The sequence below is a fragment of the Peromyscus californicus genome, unplaced genomic scaffold (genome assembly GCF_007827085.1).
Source record: "Peromyscus californicus insignis strain IS unplaced genomic scaffold, ASM782708v3 Scaffold_12__1_contigs__length_115047231, whole genome shotgun sequence".
NCBI lineage: Eukaryota > Metazoa > Chordata > Mammalia > Rodentia > Cricetidae > Peromyscus > Peromyscus californicus.
The window spans coordinates 94,351,973-94,373,815 of NW_026294413.1; the positions used below are offsets into that span (position 1 = coordinate 94,351,973).

Genomic DNA, 21,843 nt, shown 5'->3' on the forward strand with positions numbered 1-21,843 from the left:
TGCTGAATTGACAGTGACTGGGGTATATGGGTCTGTGGGCAAAGTGGGAGACCCTGGAAGGTATGGTGGCTAGAAAGATGATGAAAAGGAAAGGGGAGGAAAGGGGATTGGGGGAGAGCAGAAACTAGCAGAAGATATGGGTGAGGTGCAGAACATCATGGGAGTTACAGGGTCCAGGAAGCCAAGAAGAAGTAAAGGAAGACGTGGGCTCCATCCTTCACATCATGATATTTTCCACACCCCCACTGAGATGTGCATCGTGTCAGCTGTAGAAATCAAAACTCAGCAAGCAAATTACTGCAACCCGGCGGTAGGAGTCTGCCCCGTGTCTGTGGGGCCCTAAAGCCTGGGACCTTCCCAAGTGCCCCATGCAGTTGAACAGGTCACTGTGTGCTGCAGGAGTCACTAGATATGGAAGGCCCAGCACGAGGCCAGGCAGGGCTGAGTCAGGTCCACGTCCACCACTTGCTGTGCCCCAGCATGACCTGCTTGCTCCATGCCCATGCTCACTTTGTGGCCATGTGATTTCTGACAAAACCCAGCCCCTGAGTAAACACCCCCAAGCAACCACAGAGTGGAGAGGCAGTTCAGGACCTTGGCCCTCTGACACTCACTGATCTGAGCTGCTTTCACTGTTGGGGCAGTCCTCATATGTTTCGGGGGTCATGCAAGGCCACTTGCCTTTATCCCAATTCTGTGACCATCTGGGAAGGACTGCCTATGACTTGGGCCTCTGAAATTATCTACTCTGACTGGACAGCAGCCCAGGCAGGAACATCTCCTGCCTGAGGACTCCACCGAGGACAAGGCTGGGGGCTGAATTTGTTGGGATCAAATGTTCTGTTGGTTAACTATTTAAAACTTGCCTCCTTTCCTTCCTTGGTGACCTGCATTGAAATGATTAGAGGTCCAGCCTTACTGGGTGAAGGTTCCTGGCTCTGTTGCTCATCTACCGCCATTGACTCTGCCCGCACCGGCCAGCTTCCTTAAGTAGTGTGTCCCCTAGAGAGGACAGGATTTCCAGTCTTGTACTTCAGCCCCTCACCTGACTCTCCCGGTGGCTCATAGGACTGGACGGGGTAAGGAAGAGCCTGATGCCCTCTGGCCAGGCAGGGCCCCGAGGAGGGACTTAGAAAGATCTGGACCACTCTCGTGGCTTGATGCTCCCACATAATTTAAAACAATGATCTACATTAAATGTTTCCATGGAACCAATGAACAGCTTTAACACAAAACACAACGAAGTATTATTCTTAATTAGTAGAGTTGAAGAAAAGATACATTCCCAAGACATGCCGGGCAGCATGGCGTGGCAGCGCTGTTCACAAATGGTGATCGGTGGTGATGTCTTCTCTAGGTCCTAGGGATGATTCTGTGTGTGTGAGAGTTTTACTTAGAAATCAAGTCTAATGTCTGGTATGTGTCTTTCCATAATGTAAGGCCACAGCTGAGGACTCTCCAGTTCCACAGTCCTGCCCGTCTGCCTAATTAGTCCCTAAAAGATGTGCCATCCCTTTCCCTGAGGTAGGGGAGCCAGGGGAGAGGGACATGGAGCTTCCACAGGATAAAGGTGTGTGGTATCTACACATTGGGGTCAGTGAGTACATTTGTATGTAGGTGTGTGTGTGTGTGTGTGTGTGTGTGTGTTGGTAGTGTGTGTGTGTGTGTGTGTGTGTGTGTGTGTGTGTGTGTTGGTAGTGTGTGTGTGTGTGTGTGTGTGTGTGTGTGTGTGTGTTGGTAGTGTGTGTGTGTGTGTGTGTGTGTGTGTGTGTGTGTGTGTGTGTGTGGGCTTCCCAGACACACGTGTGCTGACATGAGCAGCTACATGGACAGAAGTTTGCTGGAAGTTAGCTGCCCAACTTTACCCTCACCTCATGCCCACATACACATGTCAGAGCAGAATGTCTCTCTCCGGGAGACAGATAACCTTAGGTTATCTCCACCTAGTGTCCAAGGGCGTCTCTGTCAGTATCTGTCCACCACTGTCATGCTCAGAAGCCCATCTCTCCAGCCAAATCCTACTCACAAGCTACCTAACCCCTATTCTCCTTCCTCAGGCCAGTGTTCTTCCCACTCCCTCCCCCAATTTCTAGCTGCACAACCCAAGTGGCATCACCTGTGAGGGAGACCCCAAATTCTAGCACCACCCACTCTGACCTACTGGATGTTCCAGCTCTAGAGAGCCACAGTCCAGGCTCAGGGGAACATCTCCCACACAAGGACTCCGCAGAAGGCAAAGCTGGGGTCAGGGACCCTTACAGACAACCGTGAAGTTTGACTTTAGTGTCATAAAAAATGGACACCAGGCAGGTGTCCCTCTGCATGTGTTTGCCTTTCAGATCCTGTCTCAACAGCCCCTCAGAGGACTTCCCCTTCCAGAAACACATCCTTATCTTCTACATCTCCACCCTTAAACACATGACAGCCTGTCACACAGTTGCCAAGGCCCAGCACGGGAATCTGACGTCCTTCTGGCTTGTGCCACTTACGGTCATGAGTCTTCTGGAGGTGAGACCATAAGCCTCTTGCTTTGGTCAATTCTGGAGGGCCAACAGGTCCTGTGTCACAGGACAGACTGATGTGGTGCAGTACGCAAGGACAGAACACACAAGGAGAGACTCGAGATGGGTCTCTGGCTTTCCTGCCACTGGGTTATTTGCGCATAGCATTTGTCAAAACTTGCTCACCCACTGCCATGGAATGAAACACAATATGGCCATCCTCCGGCCACTTACATGACAGATGAGCCCATCTCCAGTGCTGCATTGGACACAGCTCCTAAAGCACCTTCTGTTTATGGTAAAGTGGTCGCTGTGATGTGCATGGAGATGTTGAAACCGTAGGATAGTGCTGTTCTTACCCTGCTCACAGAAGGGCAGTCCTCTACCTCTTTTATGACCTTTCCTTTGTGCCAGGAACAAGGGGAGAGAGCGGAAGAATGCCAAGAAAATATGCCAGACACATGAACACAGGGACAGATCTCTGGAAGTGGTTTCAGGTCTTGTGAATCTAGGCAGACAAAATCTGGGCTTTGCTGCAGAATACCTGCCCTCGAGTCTGATGACCCTGTTATCTCTGCCCCAATATGTGCCAAGGAAGCCCACAAGGTTTCTAAAGCCTTTGAGCCACAGGCAGCAAAACCATCCATCTCTCAAAGGCCAGCCAGGTGTATTCACCAGGCAGCTTCTTGGGAAACAGCTAGGACACATGCCACTCTCTGCCCTGTACTGTCGTCCCAGCTCCGCCTTTAATGAGGATAGCAAGGAGACGGTGCCCATACCTGAGCAGGACACCTCGGGTGGTGTGTACTGGGTCAGACAGCGCCCTGTTTAGAGCCCCTTTCTCTTTTGATAGCAGTCTGTGCTTTGTAAATCGTCCCCACTGCAGACAGCCATGTGCTCACCACCAGCCTTAGCTTCCCTTGGACACATCCTGCTCAAACACTTACAGTTCACCGCCCGTGCACATCCCTGCTCATCAGAAAACTGTTTCCGACCTGTTCCACTGTCAGCCTCTCTGCAACATTCTCTTACCAGCGTCTGCTTGACCTGATTTTTCCTTTAGGGCTGATAATTCCTAACACAGGAGCATCTTGATGGGGGCTGTAGAAGCCGCTTTTGCCACAGCTGATACGTTGAATGGTGTGCAGGTTTGAAGGGGGTCAGGAGCTCCTCTAGTCTGTGTTACTTTCTGGGTCAAAGCGTTTATAAAGCAAGAACAATAAATAATGATCAGAAAAACCATGTGTGATTTGGAACATTCACAAGCTTCCCCATTTTTTATGTATGTGTATGTGGTATGCATGTGCATGTATCCATGTTCTTATGTATGTGCATGCATGTGGGGAGGGATGCTCATGCATGTGGAGGCCAAAGGCTGGTGTCAGGTGTCCATCACTCTCCATCTTGGAGCAGGGTCTCTCACTTAAATCCGGGCTCAGGGATTAGACCAACCTAGCTAGCCAGCTTGCTCTCAGGACCCCGCCTCTGCCTTCTATGTGCTGGGATTATAGGTGAGCCACCATGCCCGTCTGAGATTTATGTGTGTGTGAGGGTTGGAACGCCAGGCCTTGTGCTTCTACAGCAAGAATTTTATCCACTGAACCATCTCCTCAGACCACTTACTCATTTTAAATGAAATAATTGACATGGTTGGTAATTGGGGTTTTTTTTTGTTTTTTTTTTTTACAATCTCAAAAAAAAAAAAATGCTAAAGTCAGGCCAATCCAAGAAACTGCAAGCTCATGTGCTTCAGGGGAAGAAGCAAGATTTGAGAACCTCAAGACAGCCCTGAAATAGTACCTGAAAAGGGGTTCCACTTTACTTCACCGTTACTGTGACAAAATACCGACCAATGACGACTCCTGATCTCCAAAGGAGGGTTTTCGGGAAGTGACTTTGTTTTACAAGTAATCTCTCTCTCTCTCTCTCTCTCTCTCTCTCTCTCTCTCTCTCTCTCTCTCTCTCTCTCCCCTCCCTCATACCTGTCCACCATGAAGTGAGCAACTTTGTTCTAGCATGTTCTGTCACTGGCCTAAAAGCGATGGAGGCAGCTGAAAGCACTGAAACCATGAGTCAACGTAAGACTTTCCCCCTGTAATTGTTTATGGCCGGTATATTTTGACATTGTGGCCTTCTGGTCAGTCTTGCAGTAGTATGTCACAATACCGGATCCAGATCTCATGTCACCCAATCAAGGTATTGTGTACCCTAGGCAGCGGCAAGGGTTGTAGGTAGTTCTGCAGCCCATGCTTGGCAGCTGTTCATTTGTACACATGAGGACCTTCTGCCTCATATCCTTGGAGGGCATCTTTGTCATACACGTTCCCCTCAAAAAAGAGCATTATTCTTGGTAGTCTGCACCCTCTCCTTGTCCAGAGCTTAGCCTGGGCTCCAGCAGTGACAGATATGTACCCTCAGAGGAACTCTGACAGCATGCTTGGACTTGAGGCTTCCCAGGTGGAGGTTGAAAAGACTCAGTCCCCCAGAGAGGCTTCGTGTCTGCCTGCGGCTTCCCACCCCAGGCTGATTCTCACAGTAAATCTGCCTCATTTCCATTGGCTGCAAACAGTGGAGTGATGAGACCATATGTCACTTGGGTATTAAACAAATCCTAATGAGCTAAGAATATGTTTGTTTTAGCTAATTGACCTCTTTGGCCTTTGTAAAGCACTTGGTAAACATCTTCAGATAATGATTTCCAGAAACTGGCTTGCGGGTTTCCAGCTTGCAGGGTAAGCTCTCTCGTCTTCATCCCAAAGACCACCATGTCTGGCTGTGACGCCGTGGGACTCTCTGCTCTTCACTGAGCCCGGCCAGCATGTTCTAGATAGAACTCAAAAGCCAGAAGGTGGGAATGGGAAGTGTCTGCACCAGCTGCTACTCTCTGTACAACACCCCCACACATGCTACAATCTGGCCTAGGGATGTCTGCTAAATGAGAGAATTGTGCCCACTAAAGGCTGGCTGGGCAAAGCAGGGGTTCCAGAAGTGGGCTCCGTGGCAGAGGTTTTTAGATATCCAGGGCAAGTCAGTCACAAGCAAAATCCATAGCACTTTCATGAGAAAAAGGTGGAACACAGCAATGCACCAGGGGCTGGCCCCCAGGTGTACTCCTGCAGTATGAGGATGACCTGTATTCTGTGTGTGACTTAGGGCCACAGACGGCCACTCACTTCTCACTGCAAGCACTGGGCTGAAGCTGAGCTCTTAGCCAACAGGGGTCCCCACTGACAAAGCGAGTGATGCTCACTAGATCTCACAATTAACTTTATCTGACCTAGAAGTATTGACCCATGTCCCTCTCACCTGCCAAACACCTGCCATACCATATACTGAAATCCAGATATTCCATTCATCTTGTTGCTAACTTGTAAGGGGACCTATATTGTACCTAGAAGCATAAGCAGGATATAAGAAAAAACTTCAATTCCTGAGGCCAACAATGGCCCCAGACTCCTCAGCCTTGGCACTGAGATGATGGTGGCCTTCCCAGCCTCTTCTCGCTGCCTTTCACCTGTCCCCATTGGAAATGGTGGGCTCAATTAGCTACTGAACTCCATGGCAATAAAATATATATGATACTTGTTATAGAGTTACCTCATTGGTGACTTCCAGACACGGCAATGCTTTGTGAAAATGTTCACATTTAATCTACCCAACAACTCTCATAGTCTACTGAATAAACAAGATACTCTCGTAAGTCTACGGAATAAACAGTAGCAGAACCAGACCTCTAACTACATCTGCCTAATTCCCAAGCCATGGGTCACCCACAGAAGGAGGAAAATGATATTTATTTATAGATTAACAGCTCTCATTTGCAAGGCTTTAGTAAAAACTGTGAGTGTGTAAAGCATAGTTCAGGGCCTAGTATGTGGCAGGAACTCAAAATAAACACAATTATTTGTGTTATTCCATGGAGATGTGGCTCAGCAAGATGAGATGCAGTGTTCCTTCCGGGTCAAACCACCCTGGCCTCTTCCTCCTAGTCCCCTGGTGCACGCACCTGAATTAGACAGGATTAAAGGCTTACCAGAGCTGGAAGCCTCACATCTAACTCCCAGGTTGAGCCCCAGACCTTCTGTCTGCCTGCTAAGAAGGACGAGGGAGAAAGGCAGTTGTGGGAGCAAGACCACAGCCTTGTACACGGTCAAGGGAGCCTGACTCAGGAGCCAGGGCTCCTGGGATCCCAATGACGAGAGAATGGGTCCTGGTTTTGTCCAGCACACTGCTCTGTGTTCTGGCTGGCCCCATGCAGCACCTGTTCCAGCCAAGCTTGGTGCTGGACATGGCCAAGGTCCTCTTGGATAACTACTGCTTCCCCGAGAACCTAATGGGAATGCAAGCAGCCATTGAGCAGGCTGTGAAGAGTCGTGAGATTCTGGGCATCTCAGACCCTCAAACGCTGGCCCATGTGCTGACAGCCGGAGTGCAGAGTTCCTTGAATGACCCACGCCTCTTCATCTCCTACGAGCCCAGTACCCTCGAGACTCCCCAGCAAGCACCAACACTCACCAACCTCACCCGAGAAGAGTTGCTGGTCCAGCTACAGAGGAACATCCACCATGAGGTTCTTGAGGGCAATGTGGGTTACCTACGAGTGGATGACCTCCCTGGCCAGGAGGTACTGAGTGAGCTGGGGGGGTTCTTGGTGGCCCACGTGTGGAAGCAGCTCATGGACACCTCCTCCTTGGTGCTAGATCTCCGGAACTGTGCTGGTGGTCACATCTCTGGGATCCCTTATGTCATCTCCTACTTGCACCCTGGGAACACTGTCATGCACGTGGATACCATCTATGATCGCCCCTCGAATACCACCACCGAGATCTGGACCTTGCCCAAGGTCCTAGGGGAGAGATACAGTGCTGACAAAGATGTGGTAGTCCTCACCAGTGGACGTACCGGGGGCGTGGCTGAGGACATCGCCTACATCCTCAAGCAGATGCGCAGGGCCATTGTGGTGGGTGAGCGGACAGAGGGTGGTGCCCTGGACCTCCAGAAGCTGAGGATAGGCCAGTCCAACTTCTTCCTCACAGTACCTGTGTCCAGGTCCCTGGGACCCCTGGGAGGAGGTGGCCAGACGTGGGAAGGCAGTGGAGTTCTGCCCTGTGTGGGGACACCTGCAGAGCAGGCCCTAGAAAAGGCCCTGGCCATCCTCACCCTGCGTCGTGCCCTGCCAGGGGTTGTCCTCCGACTTCAGGAGGCCCTGCAGGACTATTACACACTGGTGGACCGAGTGCCAGGCCTGCTACACCACCTGGCTAGCATGGACTACTCAGCCGTGGTCTCTGAGGAGGACCTAGTGACAAAGCTCAATGCTGGCTTGCAGGCTGTGTCAGAGGATCCCAGGCTCCTGGTGAGAGCCACTGGACCCAGAGAAAGCTCCTCTAAGCCCGAGACTGGGCCTAATGACCCCCCAGAAGCCGCTCCTGAGGTGCCCAAGGAAGAAGCCGCCCGGAGGGCGCTAGTGGACTCTGTGTTTCAGGTGTCTGTGCTACCAGGCAATGTGGGTTACCTGCGCTTTGACAGATTTGCAGACGCCTCTGTGCTGAAGGCACTGGGTCCTTACGTGCTGCACCAGGTGTGGGAGCCTCTGCAGGACACGGAGCACCTCATCATGGACCTGCGTCACAACCCTGGAGGGCCGTCCTCTGCTGTGCCTCTGCTGCTGTCCTACTTCCGGGGCCCTGAGGCTGGCCCCGTGCGCCTCTTCACCACCTATGACCGCCGCACCAACGTCACCCAGGAGCACTTCAGCCACAGGGAGCTGCTAGGCCAACGATACGGCAACCAGCGTGGGGTGTACCTGCTTACCAGCCACAGAACTGCCACCGCTGCCGAAGAGTTCGCCTTCCTAATGCAGTCCCTGGGCTGGGCCACACTGGTAGGGGAAATCACTGCGGGTAGTCTGCTGCACAGCTGCACGGTGCCACTGCTGGACTCGCCAGAGGGTGGCCTGGCACTCACAGTGCCTGTGCTCACCTTTATTGACAACCACGGTGAAGCCTGGCTGGGTGGTGGTGTGGTGCCTGATGCCATCGTGCTGGCTGAGGAGGCCTTAGAGAGAGCTCAGGAGGTGCTGGACTTCCATCGCAGCCTGGGTACCTTGGTAGAAGGCACCGGTCACCTGTTGGAGGCTCACTATGCCAGGCCGGAGGCCGCAAGGCAGGCCAGAGCTCTCCTGCAATCCAAGCTGGCCCAAGGAGCCTACCGCACAGCAGTGGACTTGGAGTCCCTGGCCTCGCAGCTCACAGCTGACCTGCAGGAGGTTTCTGAGGATCATCGCCTGCTGGTGTTCCACAGCCCCGGCGAGCTGGTGGCCGAGGAGGTCCCCCTGCCACCTCCCGCTGTCCCCTCGCCAGAAGAACTCTCCTATCTCATTGAGGCCCTGTTCAAAACAGATGTGCTACCAGGTCAGTTGGGCTACTTGCGTTTTGATGCCATGGCTGAGCTAGAGACAGTGAAGGCCATCGGGCCTCAGCTAGTACGGCTGGTGTGGCAGAGGCTGGTGGACACGGCCGCGCTGGTGGTTGACCTACGCTACAATCCTGGCAGCTACTCTTCTGCCGTGCCTCTGCTCTGCTCCTATTTTTTTGAGGCAGAACCCCGCCAGCACCTCTATTCTGTTTTTGACAGGGCGACGTCTAGTATCACAGAAGTATGGACCCTGCCGCTGGTGGCCGGGCAGCGCTATGGTTCCCACAAGGATCTCTACATCCTCATGAGCCACACTAGTGGTTCTGCAGCTGAGGCCTTCGCTCATACCATGCAGGACCTACAGCGGGCCACAGTCATTGGAGAGCCCACAGCTGGAGGGGCACTCTCTGTGGGCATCTACCAGGTGGGCAACAGCCCCTTATATGCCTCCATGCCTACCCAGATGGCCCTGAGTGCCACCACCGGTGAGGCCTGGGACTTGGCTGGTGTGGAACCTGACATCACTGTTCCCATGAGTGAGGCCCTTTCCACAGCCCAGGACATAGTGGCCCTGCGTGCCAAGGTGCCCACAGTACTACAGACAGCTGGGAAACTAGTGGCAGATAACTATGCCTCCCCTGAGTTGGGGGCCAAGATGGCTGCCAAGCTAAGCGGTCTGCAGAGCCGATATGCCAGGGTGACTTCAGAAGGGGCCTTGGCTGAGATGCTGGGAGCAGACCTGCAAATGCTCTCTGGAGACCCACACCTGAAGACAGCACACATCCCAGAGGATGCCAAAGACCGCATTCCTGGAATTGTGCCCATGCAGGTAAGATACAAGAAAGACTTGGCCTGACCCAATCCTGGGAGTGAGTTGTCCAATAGACAGCACGTGTGTGTCTGTACGCACAATGCAAGACTGCAGCTCCAGGCTTCTGTGTTTACATTTGTATTAGTAATGTCCTTTCTTCCCTTCACCATGCTGTGTCTTCTACTCTCTGGGTCCATGGTCCCTGGACAACCCTATAGAATACTCAACAAATCTAATGTGAAACGTTGGGATGGAAGAACTTTCCATCTTAGCCAGGAAGAAGGCAAGAGTTTTCATGAGTTCCCACTATCAATGTTGGGGAAGGGGGTAATCAAGTTATCTGAGGCTCCAACATGAGATTTTTCTTTCCCTGAAAGTATGAGATTTATGTTAGCTGGATCCACTGTGTCCTTAGAGGTAAAGTATGGAGGCTGGTCCATACTTTGGGTGCTAACGCACAGCCCAAAGACCTGAGTATGGGGTCAACTTGTCATCTTCTCTCTAAACAATGCACAGTACTTATCCTGAGCAGAGGTGTGTGAATATATGTCTGTTCCAAGGACCAGCTTGATGGGAAATTTGAAGCAAGGTGGCTGCAGTCAGCAAACTTGAAAGCCAGCACCGAAGCACCTGGGAACACCAGCGGGTACAATAAGCTGATTGTGGCAGCTGGGAGGGGGTGGAAAGGGAAGGGACCTGGCCATGGCCAAAGCACACGCGATTCATGGAGGCCCCGCTCTACCTAAGGCTTCCATCAAAGAGCACTCCAGCCACCTCTCCACCCATTCTCACCGGTGACTTTGCTGTGAGGTCACAGCGAGCAGGCAAGGCTTTGCTTTGTCCTGAGGTGAGGGCTAAGATACAGGCAGCTTATCTGGGAGGTAGTCACTGGACAGGAAGACGGCAAGGAGGAAGTAAGGGTGTGGAAGATCCCCCTGAGACCCTGGCGAGTGTGGAAATGCCTCCTAGAACCAGTCCTCGGCAGGTGAAAAGGATCTATCAGCATCCGTCCTCCAGCGGTGGGAGGTCAAGACTCTTGCATGCTGCAGCTACATAGACGTGTGCTGCATGGAGAGGTCTGAGGCAGAGTCGGAAGACACAAGACTCAAGTTTCCACAGGGAGCCTTGCTGCAGGGCAATCGCCTGCATTCTGACAAGCGCTAAGGGCAAGGAAGGGCTACAGGCCACTGTCTAGACCACACAGACCTCTTTGCCCTCTGTCTAGGTCACTGAGTCCCACCACTTGAAACAGTGTTTAGGAGAAAACAAAGGAGAATCATATACCAGGAGCTCTGCACTAGACTTCCAGGACCCCAGTTGCCGAAATTGCCATGTTGGGTTTTCGTTTATTTTATTTTGTTTTTCCAGCATAGGCCCCTCGGGCCATGGAGTGCAAGAGAGTGGGTGGAGTTTGGAGTGGCATCCTTTTTCACCTGTAACGTCTGTGAGGGCCTCGGACAAGTTAGTCGCCTTGTCTGTGCTTCAGAATTGTCCTGGAAAGATGAGAAGAACAGTGCCTTCTATACAGGGTTGCTGTCAAATGTGATGAGGGCTGCGAAGAGCTTATCCCAGGGCCAGGCCCCTGAGAACGATTGCTAAGATCTCCCCTCCTTGTCCCAGCAGAGATGGGCCCAGGGACATTAAGAAGTGTCTGGTGAGGTTGGAAGCACCATACTTCTCCAGACACCAGATGAGGGGTTGGCAGAGCTGAGCATTCGCCACAAGGATGTCTCTGATCAGCTGACTCACACACCACACATGGTTCCCATCCCAGGGCCCATCACCCACATGCTCCCCTCCCAGACACCACTAACTCCCTCCCATTTCCTCAGTAGCCCATGGCACCCTTCTCCTGGGCACTGCCTTTTGCCAATCTCCTGATACTGAGCTAGACTTCCCATTCTTCCAGATTCCTTCCCCAGAAGTCTTTGAAGATCTGATCAAGTTCTCCTTCCACACAAATGTGCTGGAGGACAACATTGGCTACTTGAGGTTCGACATGTTTGGGGACTGTGAGCTGCTTACCCAGGTCTCCGAGCTGCTGGTAGAGCACATCTGGAAAAAGATCGTACACACAGATGCCCTGATCATCGACATGAGGTCAGTCGGCTAGGCTATGATTCCAGGCTGAGCCATAGCACTGGCTGAGGACAGTCAGAGCTACAGGTCAAAGTTGGTGGGGGTGGGGAGGAACCCCATGACACAATCAAGGAGCTGGAAGGAACCAGGCCACCTGCCTGCCAGGGATCTGGCCAGCTAGCCCAGAGGTTCAGATCTTATTGGCTGGTGAGACCTCAGCACTGGTAATTTTTTAAGCTCGCCTGATGATCCCAATGTGTATTTCAGGTGAAGAGTTACCCCACATCTGTTGCCTGACAGAAGAAACAAAGTGGGGGGCAGGAAAGGGAAAGATAAAACTGCTGATCCTTGGCCCCATGGCAGTCCTGTATCAGTAGCTTCAAGGGGGATTGCATAATCTATCATTCTGATTGTCAGCCATTCTACTGTGGTTGTACGTCTGCAAAATCACCCCCAAACCAGCCATTCTCATGGGCATCGCAAAGCCAGGGCCCCAGGGACCATTTGGAAATGAAGAGATGCCACTAGAGCAAGAAAGCTTTCCATAACAAAAAGGTCGTTGCATCTCTTCAGCCATTCACCATCCTTCACTTCTGAAAAACAAAAACACAAATAAACACTTTACATGGGAGTTCCTATCACAAACCCCCATGACAAACACCCACCTAGTCCAAGCAGAAGAGACCTCAGGCAGTGGCCTGACTCAGGCCTCCCTCCAATCCTAGGCCTTTTGGTGGGTGTGTCCCAAGCACCAGCCACCAGTAGGAGAAAGATCAGGCTGCTTCTCTCCCAGGGGAGCCTTTCCCACTTTCCTGCTGCCAGAGAAAGACTCAAGCCTCTCCCACCTAAGCACTCAGGTCTGCTGTAATTGCAGCTCTTGCACGACTCTTACTTTTTCCTTTTATTTATTAAAGGTTTTCATTTGTTTTACATACCAACCACAGTTTCCCCTCCCTCCTCTCTTTGCGTTTCCTCCCCCCACCTCCCATCTATCCCCCCCATCCACTCCTCCACTCCTCCTCCATTCCGAAAGGGGCAGGGCTCCCATGGGAGTCAACAAAGCATGTCATATCACCTTGAGGCAGGACCAAGCTCCCTCCCTCCCCCCCTCCCCCGAATCAAGGCTGGGTGAGGCATCCTAGCACAGGGAATAGGTTCCAAAAAGCCAGCTCACGCACCAGGGTCAGGTCTTGATCCCACTGCTAGGGGCCCCACAAACAGACCAAGCTACACAACTGTCATCCACATGCAGAGGGCCTAGGTCAGTCCCATGCAGGCTTCCTAGCTGTTGGTCCAGAGAGTTCCTGAGCTCTCATAAGCTGGGGTCAGCTGTCTCTGTGGGTTTCCCCGTCATGATCTTGACCCCTGCCCCTTGCTCATACAATCTCTCCTCCCGGAGCTCGGCCCAGTGCTTGGCTGTGGATCTCTGCATCTATTTCCATCAGTTACTGGGTGAGGGCTCTCTATTGACAGTTAGGGTAGTCACCAATCTGATTACAGGAGAAGGCCAGTTCAGGCACCCTCTCCACTATTGCTAGGAGTCTTAGCTGGGGTCAACCTTGTGGATTCCCGGGAGTTTCCCTGGCACCACGTTTCTCCCTAACCCCCAAATGCCTCCCCCACATCAAGACATCTCTTTCATTACTCTCCCCCTCTGTCCTGCCCCCAACTCAACGAACCCAATCCCTCATGTTCTCTTCCTCTCCACCCACCTCCCCACCCCCTCCCGCTCCAGTTTAGCCAGGAGATCTCATCTATTTCCCCTTCCCAGGGAAATCCATGTGTCCCTCTTAGGGTCCTCTTTGTTTCCTAGCTTCCCTGGGGCTGTGGATTGTAGCCTGATTATCCTTTACTTTACAGCTAATATCCACTTATGAGTGAGTACATACCAAGTTTGTCTTTCTGGGTCTGGGTTATCTCACTCAGGATGATTTTTTTTTTTCTAGTTCCATCCATTTGCCTGCAAATTTCATGATGTCAATGTTTTTTACTGCTGGGTAATACTCCATTGTGTGAATATACCACATTTTCTTTTTCCATTCTTCAGTTAAGGGGCATCTAGGTTGATAGTCACTAGGTGGTACTGAATCATAGCGAGGCTGGGATCCCTCCCTGGGAGATCATTTTCCACGGCCAGGTTTTCTACATGCCCAGAACCATAGCTGATCACTTCATTCCTTAGACACCTTAACAAACATCAGAGCCACCACCAGTACAAATATCCTTTTTATTAAATGTCATTCACATTTTTTAAGGGAAAGCCCAGTTACAGGCATCCTTGGCTTAGATTGTCCTGACCTGGGGTTGGGTACAAGATGCTGAGGTCGAGGGTCCTGACGATTCATGGCTTTCAGCTGGAAGAGTCTTCTGATGTACTGTCAGCCCCAGAGAGGGAAGGGCCATGCAATGTTGAATGCAAAACCCCCACCTTGTACTTCCACAATCTTGAGTCTACTACCACACCAAAGGCCACTAGTAACTTACGTTACTACACTTAATGGATTCTGTGTTCTATTCACAGGCAGTATGGATGCAGAGGAGCAGTCCATGGTCGATACATGGGAAAACAATTTCAACCAATTCCTAATTATAGGACTCATCAGAGCCTATAATACATTAATATATGTGAGCAGGGTCCAAATTCAGTATTTTCTTTTTTCACATTCTTTCTTTTGTTATTATTGTTCTTTTGGGACAGTCTCGATGTATAGTCCCAGATGGCCTGGAACTCACTTTGTAGGCCACGATGGCCTTGAACCTCCAGAGTTCCGCCAGCCTCTGCCTCTCAAGTGCTGGAATTAAAAGTGTGAGCCGCCACACACAGCCTGTACTTTCTGAAAGCGTTTGATCACAGACTCTTTTAGTCTCAAGAAACTAGTGCTCTGTGGAATCCCCTGGATCATGTCACCTGTGGAACTATGAAGGGGGTGCAGGGGACAAAGGGCTGAGACATCCTGAAATTAGAACCCTTCTTCACAGGACACAGACCCGTCTCTCTGTGAGCTCAGCCCCTCTTTGTCTCTGCTTCCCTCAGGTTCAATATTGGTGGCCCCACCTCTTCCATCTCAGCCCTGTGTTCCTACTTCTTCGACCAGTCACCCCCCATTCTGCTGGACAAGATCTACAGCCGGCCCAACGACTCTGTCAGCGAACTCTGGACCCACACTCAGCTCACAGGTACATGAAGCCTTCTTCTCCCTGTTCTCATTCTCAAACCTTCTGGGAAAATCAGAAAGACAACTTGAGAGGATATAAAAATAGCAGTAACAGATCATACGGTCCCTGCTCTGGTGGTCCACGGGACACAGTACTGGGACAACCTTCAGTATCTGAAAGCACCTGTCTAGAGAAGAAAAGTAGGCACTAGATGGCTTGAGTGTCTTGTCTAGGGTCCCCCAGCTAACAAGTGAAAGAGCCAAGATTCAAATGTTACTTTGCCCGACACCTGCGTGTCCCCCACTCTCAACAGTAATGCTAGCATCTTGTAGAACAAACACAGAATCTGGACGCCCCCTCCCCTTGCTAATCAAATGGGTGTTTTCACAGCTCATCTTGTCTGAGCTCTCAGTAGCAGCTCATCATAACTGCCTGAAGAAATGTCCAGGTGCTACCAGGCCTTCCTTTACCTGCCTGGGCCTGAGAACATCCAGGGTATCAGAGGCAACCCAGAGCTTCATAGACCCCTGCCTCTCAAAGTCGTCTTTCTTGGTGAACGGCCTGCCTCCCTCTGCCCAGCATACAGAATCAAGGACCCTGTGTGTGGAGCCTGTGTTCCCAGCCCCAAGAGGCCAGTGGAGAGGCCGATGGGGTACCTCTGACCAGAGATGCACCTGGCCAGTTTCATGTCTGCACTTCCTCATTACATAAGCGTTCTGCCACCATAGCTTTCAGGGTTTATCCAACAACCTTGAAAACTGTCAAAGAGAAAAATGAGAATCAGGTGAATTCTGAATTTAAACAGACATTCAAAACCAGAAGGTTAGGACAGCCTCCGATCTACAGATTCTAGAACTTCGGCCCACCAGCCCCCTTCAGCCACTAAGACCCTAAATGAGTGGTCTTTATTGAGGTGCATTTTCACTGTAAAATCCACACCAGATTTAGAAAACCTACTTTGGAAATGAAAGAAAGGAAAGGGGAAGCCATTATGGGGGTGGGGAGGGAGAAACAGAGAAGGTGAACCTCTGTGCTTCCGTGGAGTAATTTCATTTTAAATAAATGTATCTTTAACATACTGTTTAATCAAATTATAAAGTTAATTTCATCGGTTTTCTTCTATATTTGTTAATGTAGCTACTTAAAATTTTCAAACAACCACCGAATAATAAGGTAATAAATGTTGCCCTTCTGGGGAACCAAAGCAAAAAGACTCTCAGGTTAGAGTTGGGGGTACCATTATTCAGGACACAGCTGCATGCCCAGAGCTCAGGAAAAGCCAAGGCTTCCTTTTATTTGACCACAAGCAGCACATGGCAGTGCTTGGGCATATGAATGGCTGTCCCTGTGTCACAGGGGCAGACCGAAGCCAGTGGCCCACATATTGTCACAAGAGAGCAAGACTCAACCTGTGGCCCGCTTCATCTCATCTGGACAGGGTAGAAAAGGTAGGGTGTTGATGTGACCCTGTGCTGAAGGGCCTCTCTCCTCCAGGTGAACGCTATGGTTCCAAGAAGAGTGTGGTCATCCTCACCAGTGGTGTGACAGCCGGTGCCGCTGAGGAATTTACTTACATCATGAAGAGGCTGGGCCGGGCACTGGTCATTGGTGAAGTGACCAGTGGAGGCTGCCAGCCACCACAGACCTACCATGTGGATGACACCCACCTCTACATCACCATCCCCACAGCTCGCTCTGTGGGTGCCACGGATGGCAGTTCCTGGGAAGGGGTGGGGGTGACACCTCATGTGGTTGTTCCTTCAGAAATGGCCCTTACCAGAGCCAAGGAGACACTCCAGCAGGCCCTGCGAGGGTGAGGCAGAACCTGAGGCTCACCGAGAAGGGTCTCCATGGCCAGTGTTGCAATGGCAGGTCCTCTGAGCCACTACTGAGGCCCTAGCATGGGATCCTGCCGAAGGTCACATGGTCCAGGGCCTGCTGAGCTGGGGCATCCTCAAGAGCTCATCCATCGGACCCCACTGCTGCACCAACCTCTCCCCTGGAACTCCAAAAGTGGGAGCTCAGCCACCTCAAAGACAGCCCCCGTAGTAGTTACTCTGGAGAGACTGAAGTCCATCTCTCTTCTACCCATGCTTCCTAGCCTCCAACCTCTGGTCCCCATATGTCACCAGAAGAAGTGCATGATCCACAGATGTAAGGCACATGTGCCAGTAGCTTTTCCTAGCAGCCATCTTTCCGAGAGGGAAAAGAAAGAAGTGCTTAATGTTGGTAGTGCTTTCTGATGTTACGGCGTCTCTTTACCTTGGGATGGCATTGTCCTCTCTAAGTTCATTCTTAGTTGATAATATTATTAAGTCAAAAAGGAATCTGGTAGCCAAACAAGCCTATGAGAGAGTCAAAATATCCCAAATCGAACCACCCTAGGTCAGAGCCCGTGTGTGTCATTTATCTGACTTACTGTCCCCAGTTACCTTCTGTGACTATTAGAGAACAGTGGGGGCAAGTAGACTGCTTCTGTGTGACCTTTCGATTGCAGTGTGTAGTCTGGGGTTGCTGAGCATCTCTGTGTTTCTGGCACTCAGTGGCCACCTGCAGCTCGGGGCTTCAGCGGTTAGGAGCTCTTCCTCATGCATCCCATCTCCACTAGAGTACCTCCCCCACAACCCTGAGGTCATGTCTTTACCCACCAAGCATTGTCACCTTTATTTATCCTCGTCTGCGACATGGTGTTGGGTGTGCAGTAAATGTGTGACTGCTCTGTGGGGCTCAAGCACTCCGATTCTAGGGACCCCCCTCCCCTCCTTCTTCCTCTTCCCACTTCTTTCTCACTTCTTTCTCTAATTTAGCTTATAACCTAAATTGAATTCTTGGTGATAGAACGGTCAGTGGTATTTCTATCTTTCTTTTTAATATTTTGTTCTTTTTCTAGGTCCTCATAATAAGCATATAGCACTATTTGCAGATGTGGCAGTCATTCTGAAATACAAAAGTGCGTCTGTAATTGTGGCACCAGTGGTTTTTCTGTATATGCCTTTCTCTCCTTGTCTGGCACTGCAGGCATTTATGGATGGAGACTTGGTTTTAGGCCTGAGACCAAGAGCTTTAGGGGCGGCAGTTGACAGAGAGAGCCCATGGATGTTCAGCAGGGAGGATAATCAAGGTTCTTAGTTTTCACGTGAGCAACTATCCCCTGCTTCACCTGGGAGGCCACCAAGGTGCAGGAAACTCAGAAACCTGCCAGATGCCACACAGCAGGCTCGCTCCCCTTCAGGCCACCTGGTGTTTGCACTCTGTGGAGATTCACTCCCAACTGCACTGCCTACAGCAAAGAGTCCCTAAGAGGCCATGTTCCTAGACTCTAGAGTCAGCCTGCCTGAGTGGGAGGACCAGTCCAGCCTGCTCTGATTGGTGTGATTCTGGGAGACTTACTTCACTCTCTGGGCCTCCGTTCCCTCATGTGTTCAGTAAGGGAGGTAAATATTACACCTGTGAAAAATTACAGTTAATCAGAAGTCCAGCCAAAGTCAGATGTCATCATTTTTCTAATTCAAAATTGGATGTCTTGGAAGCTCAGCTCCCTGGTAGTGGGCAAAGGTTCTACCTTGGTTAGTTAGAGGAACATGGGGTCAAGATTAAATCTGGGACAAGTGACAAGTCTAGGTATCAGCATCCTGCCAGATGCCCAGTGGGCAGTGCAGACGGACAGCAGCAGCATCCTCAGGAGGCAGCTCCCAGGTGTGATGTCAGCTGTGGGCCTGCCTAAGCCACCTGGTTTTTTCTACCCACTATCCAGCCAGATCTCTCGGGCTGCTCTTCTGAGACTGGACACAATCCAGGCTCCTTCCAGAAACTCCCTTCTGCCTCCATCAGCCATATTGTTTTCTTTTAGAGACTAGTGCAGTCTGGAGCTGCTAGTGAGGGGATACGCGGGACCTCAACCAAACCTGTTGACCGGAAGATCCCAATGTTCCCGTCACATGGTGCATAGTGTCCCCTGGGCCTGGGGAGGGGATGTGAAGTGGAAAGAAACCAATATTCTCTGCACAGCAGAACAAGTCAGCCTTCCTTATGTGAGCCTCTCACGGGACCTGCTTGGAGACAAGACTAAGTAGAAGAAACAAGGAACAACACATATACAGGTCCCAGAAACTGTCTCTACTTAGTACCACCACACTCTCCGGCCCCACCTGACCCAAGGCAGCTCCTGTCCCCAGTTCAGCATCTCGGACTCACCCATACATTACTTCCAGACACCGCCCTCTCTTGCTCCTCTGCACACTGACACCAGGGTCCGGCAAGTTAATATCTAGCATTACTCCACATTGGCCCCTTCTGTCATTGTCTCCCTGGTCTTGAGGCCCCGGCTTGGTGCCTGAGCACCCACTTCAGCCTTTTGCCTCATCTATGGGCTGCAAGGGGCTGCTTTTACTGAAAGGCTTTGATCTCTGATGGCGTTCCTCTCAAGGGTCAGACTTACCTGTCCCATCCTGCAGATCAGGTGGAGAAGGAGCCTAAGACTGTAAGCAGCAAGGGTGGGGCAACTCCCTTGACCTTTGTCAGGGGTGCTGGAGGGCCCTAGAGTCCAGCTGGTCCTAATAGTCCGGGTGTTCCCACCACCTGCACGGTTAGTGGATTATAAGAGCTCTGGAAGGACTCCAAACTGGCTCTGTGTGGGCAAGACCTGCCTAAGGGGCTTCTGTTGTTCTCGACCAAAGCCAGCCTTTGGGTACAGAAAACAAATGCAGGGTTGTTAGACGCATCGCCTTCTGTATGGTTGCCTCTCTCCCTGGGGCAAATCTTGAGGATTCCAGGCCAGATACCACGCAAGGAGTGAATGCAAAACAAAGAGCTCCAGAGAAGGTCCAGGGACTAGATATGAACAGCAGGGTTAGGGAGCTGGCACAGTCTTCACCCTGGCCGGGGTGTGACCAACAGGACCAAGGTGGGCAAGATAGAGGATGGCACTGAGTGTGCTAGAGTGCCATGCCCAGGTGCAGTTGGTCATCAGAGGAAAGGACTTGGACCTCCAAAGTCTTGCTGGAGTATGCATGGCCTGGCTCCCTACAGCAGGGGGCATCAGGAATCCCATCCCCATTCAACTAGGAAGGTGAAGAGAGCATCTGGAGGCCAGCACAGCAGAGGGGGCCCCTGGCCATCTCCTGTCTCACTCACCCTACAATGCCCAGGGTCACCGCCATTACCAGAATGCAATGAAAGGAAGCCAGGCATATTAAAGCCCACTCCTGGGCCAGCAAGCTCTCCAGGTCCCCACAAGAGGGTACTTAGCTACCACCTACTGGTTCCTGAGGGATTTAGCTGCTGCCACCTGGCCTGGGGACCTCAGCTCTGCTTTACAGACCAGTGACTGGTACTGAAGATAGCCTCTTAACCTGAAGATCTTAGAACAGCAAAGGGACCAGACACCGGAGGTCCCCTGCCTCCAGCCCTGGGAAACACATCATGGATAAAAGAGGAAAGCTACATTTAAAGCCTCCTCTCTTCTCTTCCCACCCCTCATACAAAACGGATTTCTAAAAATTTTCTCCTAGGAGGTATTTTAAGTCACATCATATCATAGAATAACTTCCTTAAAGAGGGAGGGGCTTATCCCAGCAGATTCATATCTCATATACTACATGACCTTTAGGCCTGTCACAAGACTTGTAATAAGGAAAGTATAAAATGATGGGGATTTGTGAAATCTCTATCGGAGAAGCAGCTTACAGAGGCCTCTAGGGAGTGCCATCCCTTCCCAGGGGGATGGAGGAGGCAAGGGCTGTAACTGGGCTTTACATATTTCCATCCTGTGCAGCATGTCTCTTCCAGCGCTCATGAGGATAGGGGCCATGAGTGAGGTTAGAAGGGTGGGCCTGGCCCCTGGTGCATTCAACAGCTGGAAGCCTATCAGACTTGGGGGTGGGGCACCAGCTGATTGATGGTTCTTTCATTCTCCACACAGCAAGTCTACGCCACGTTCATGTCACTCACGTTGCCAGAATGCAGTGAAAGGAAGCCAGACATACCAGATCCCAACCCTGGTCCAGGAAACCCTCCTCCAAGTCACCACAAGAAGGCATCCATCTGCCTAGCTGTGTTTAAGCAGCAGTTGAGTTAGTAGACAAGTACTTTTACACTAATTCCTGGCTTGCTGCTCTCTCTTTTAGCTTCTTTCAGCTCTGGGGAGGCTTCCCCCAGGAAACCCATCCAAGCTCATGGCAAGACCTGTCCCCAAGGTGTGCCATCACCATGTCTGTGCTCTGGCCCCTTCATCTACATACATTTTTCTAATCATACAGTCATTTGCATTTAGGATCCCTGACCTAAAGATCCAGGAATCTGCAACAAGTTCAGAATTAGGACCTGGCATCATGGTGATTTTAATTGTTTCCAAGATGACAGTAAAAAGAAAACCTCAATGATGGTCTAAATTCAGCACTATAAGCGCTCGGGATATGAGTTGTTGGTAATTGTCTAGTAAGTTGATCTGAATTCAGCATGGCCTTCTTCAGTCTCATTTTCAAATTCTTTTTTAAATTCTGGGCAGTGCTGGAGACTGAACCTGTGTCTCACACATGCTAGGCAAGCACCCTACTACTGAGTCAAAACCCCTGGCCCCTGAGGACTTCTTAGAAGCCTTAGTTTTTCCAAGAATTATTTTATATTTATAGATGTGGAAGTGGTTGTGCCACATGTGTGCGGGCACTGCTTGAGGCCACAAGAGGGCACCAGATTCCCTGCAGCTGGAGTTCAGGGCAGTTGTGGCGCTCAGCATTGGTAAGGTAACCCACCTTGGGTCCTCTGGAAGATCAGCAAGCACTGTTAACCACTGAGTCATTCCTACACCCCTAGAAGCAGTAACTGAACTGTGTATAGAAGGCGGCTGCCTGATCTGTTCCGGCTACTATAACAAAATGCCAT

General features: G+C 51.1%; 1 protein-coding gene across 2 annotated transcripts; it reads left to right on the forward strand.

The window, feature by feature from the left end:
* The first annotated feature begins 6,693 nt into the window (after window positions 1-6,693).
* Window positions 6,694-21,739, forward strand: Rbp3 (retinol binding protein 3). 2 transcript variants are annotated; one of them, XM_052733940.1, is made up of 5 exons: window positions 6,694-9,747; window positions 11,639-11,829; window positions 14,843-14,985; window positions 16,459-16,765; window positions 18,415-21,739. In XM_052733940.1, exons 1-5 carry the CDS (start codon window positions 6,694-6,696, stop codon window positions 18,533-18,535), a joined length of 3,816 nt encoding a protein of 1,271 aa, XP_052589900.1. In that variant the 3' UTR covers window positions 18,536-21,739. The 2 variants fall into 2 exon arrangements, with proteins under 2 accessions (XP_052589900.1, XP_052589901.1); XM_052733941.1 differs by having other exon boundaries at window positions 16,459-18,504.
* The last annotated feature ends 104 nt before the right edge of the window (window positions 21,740-21,843 follow it).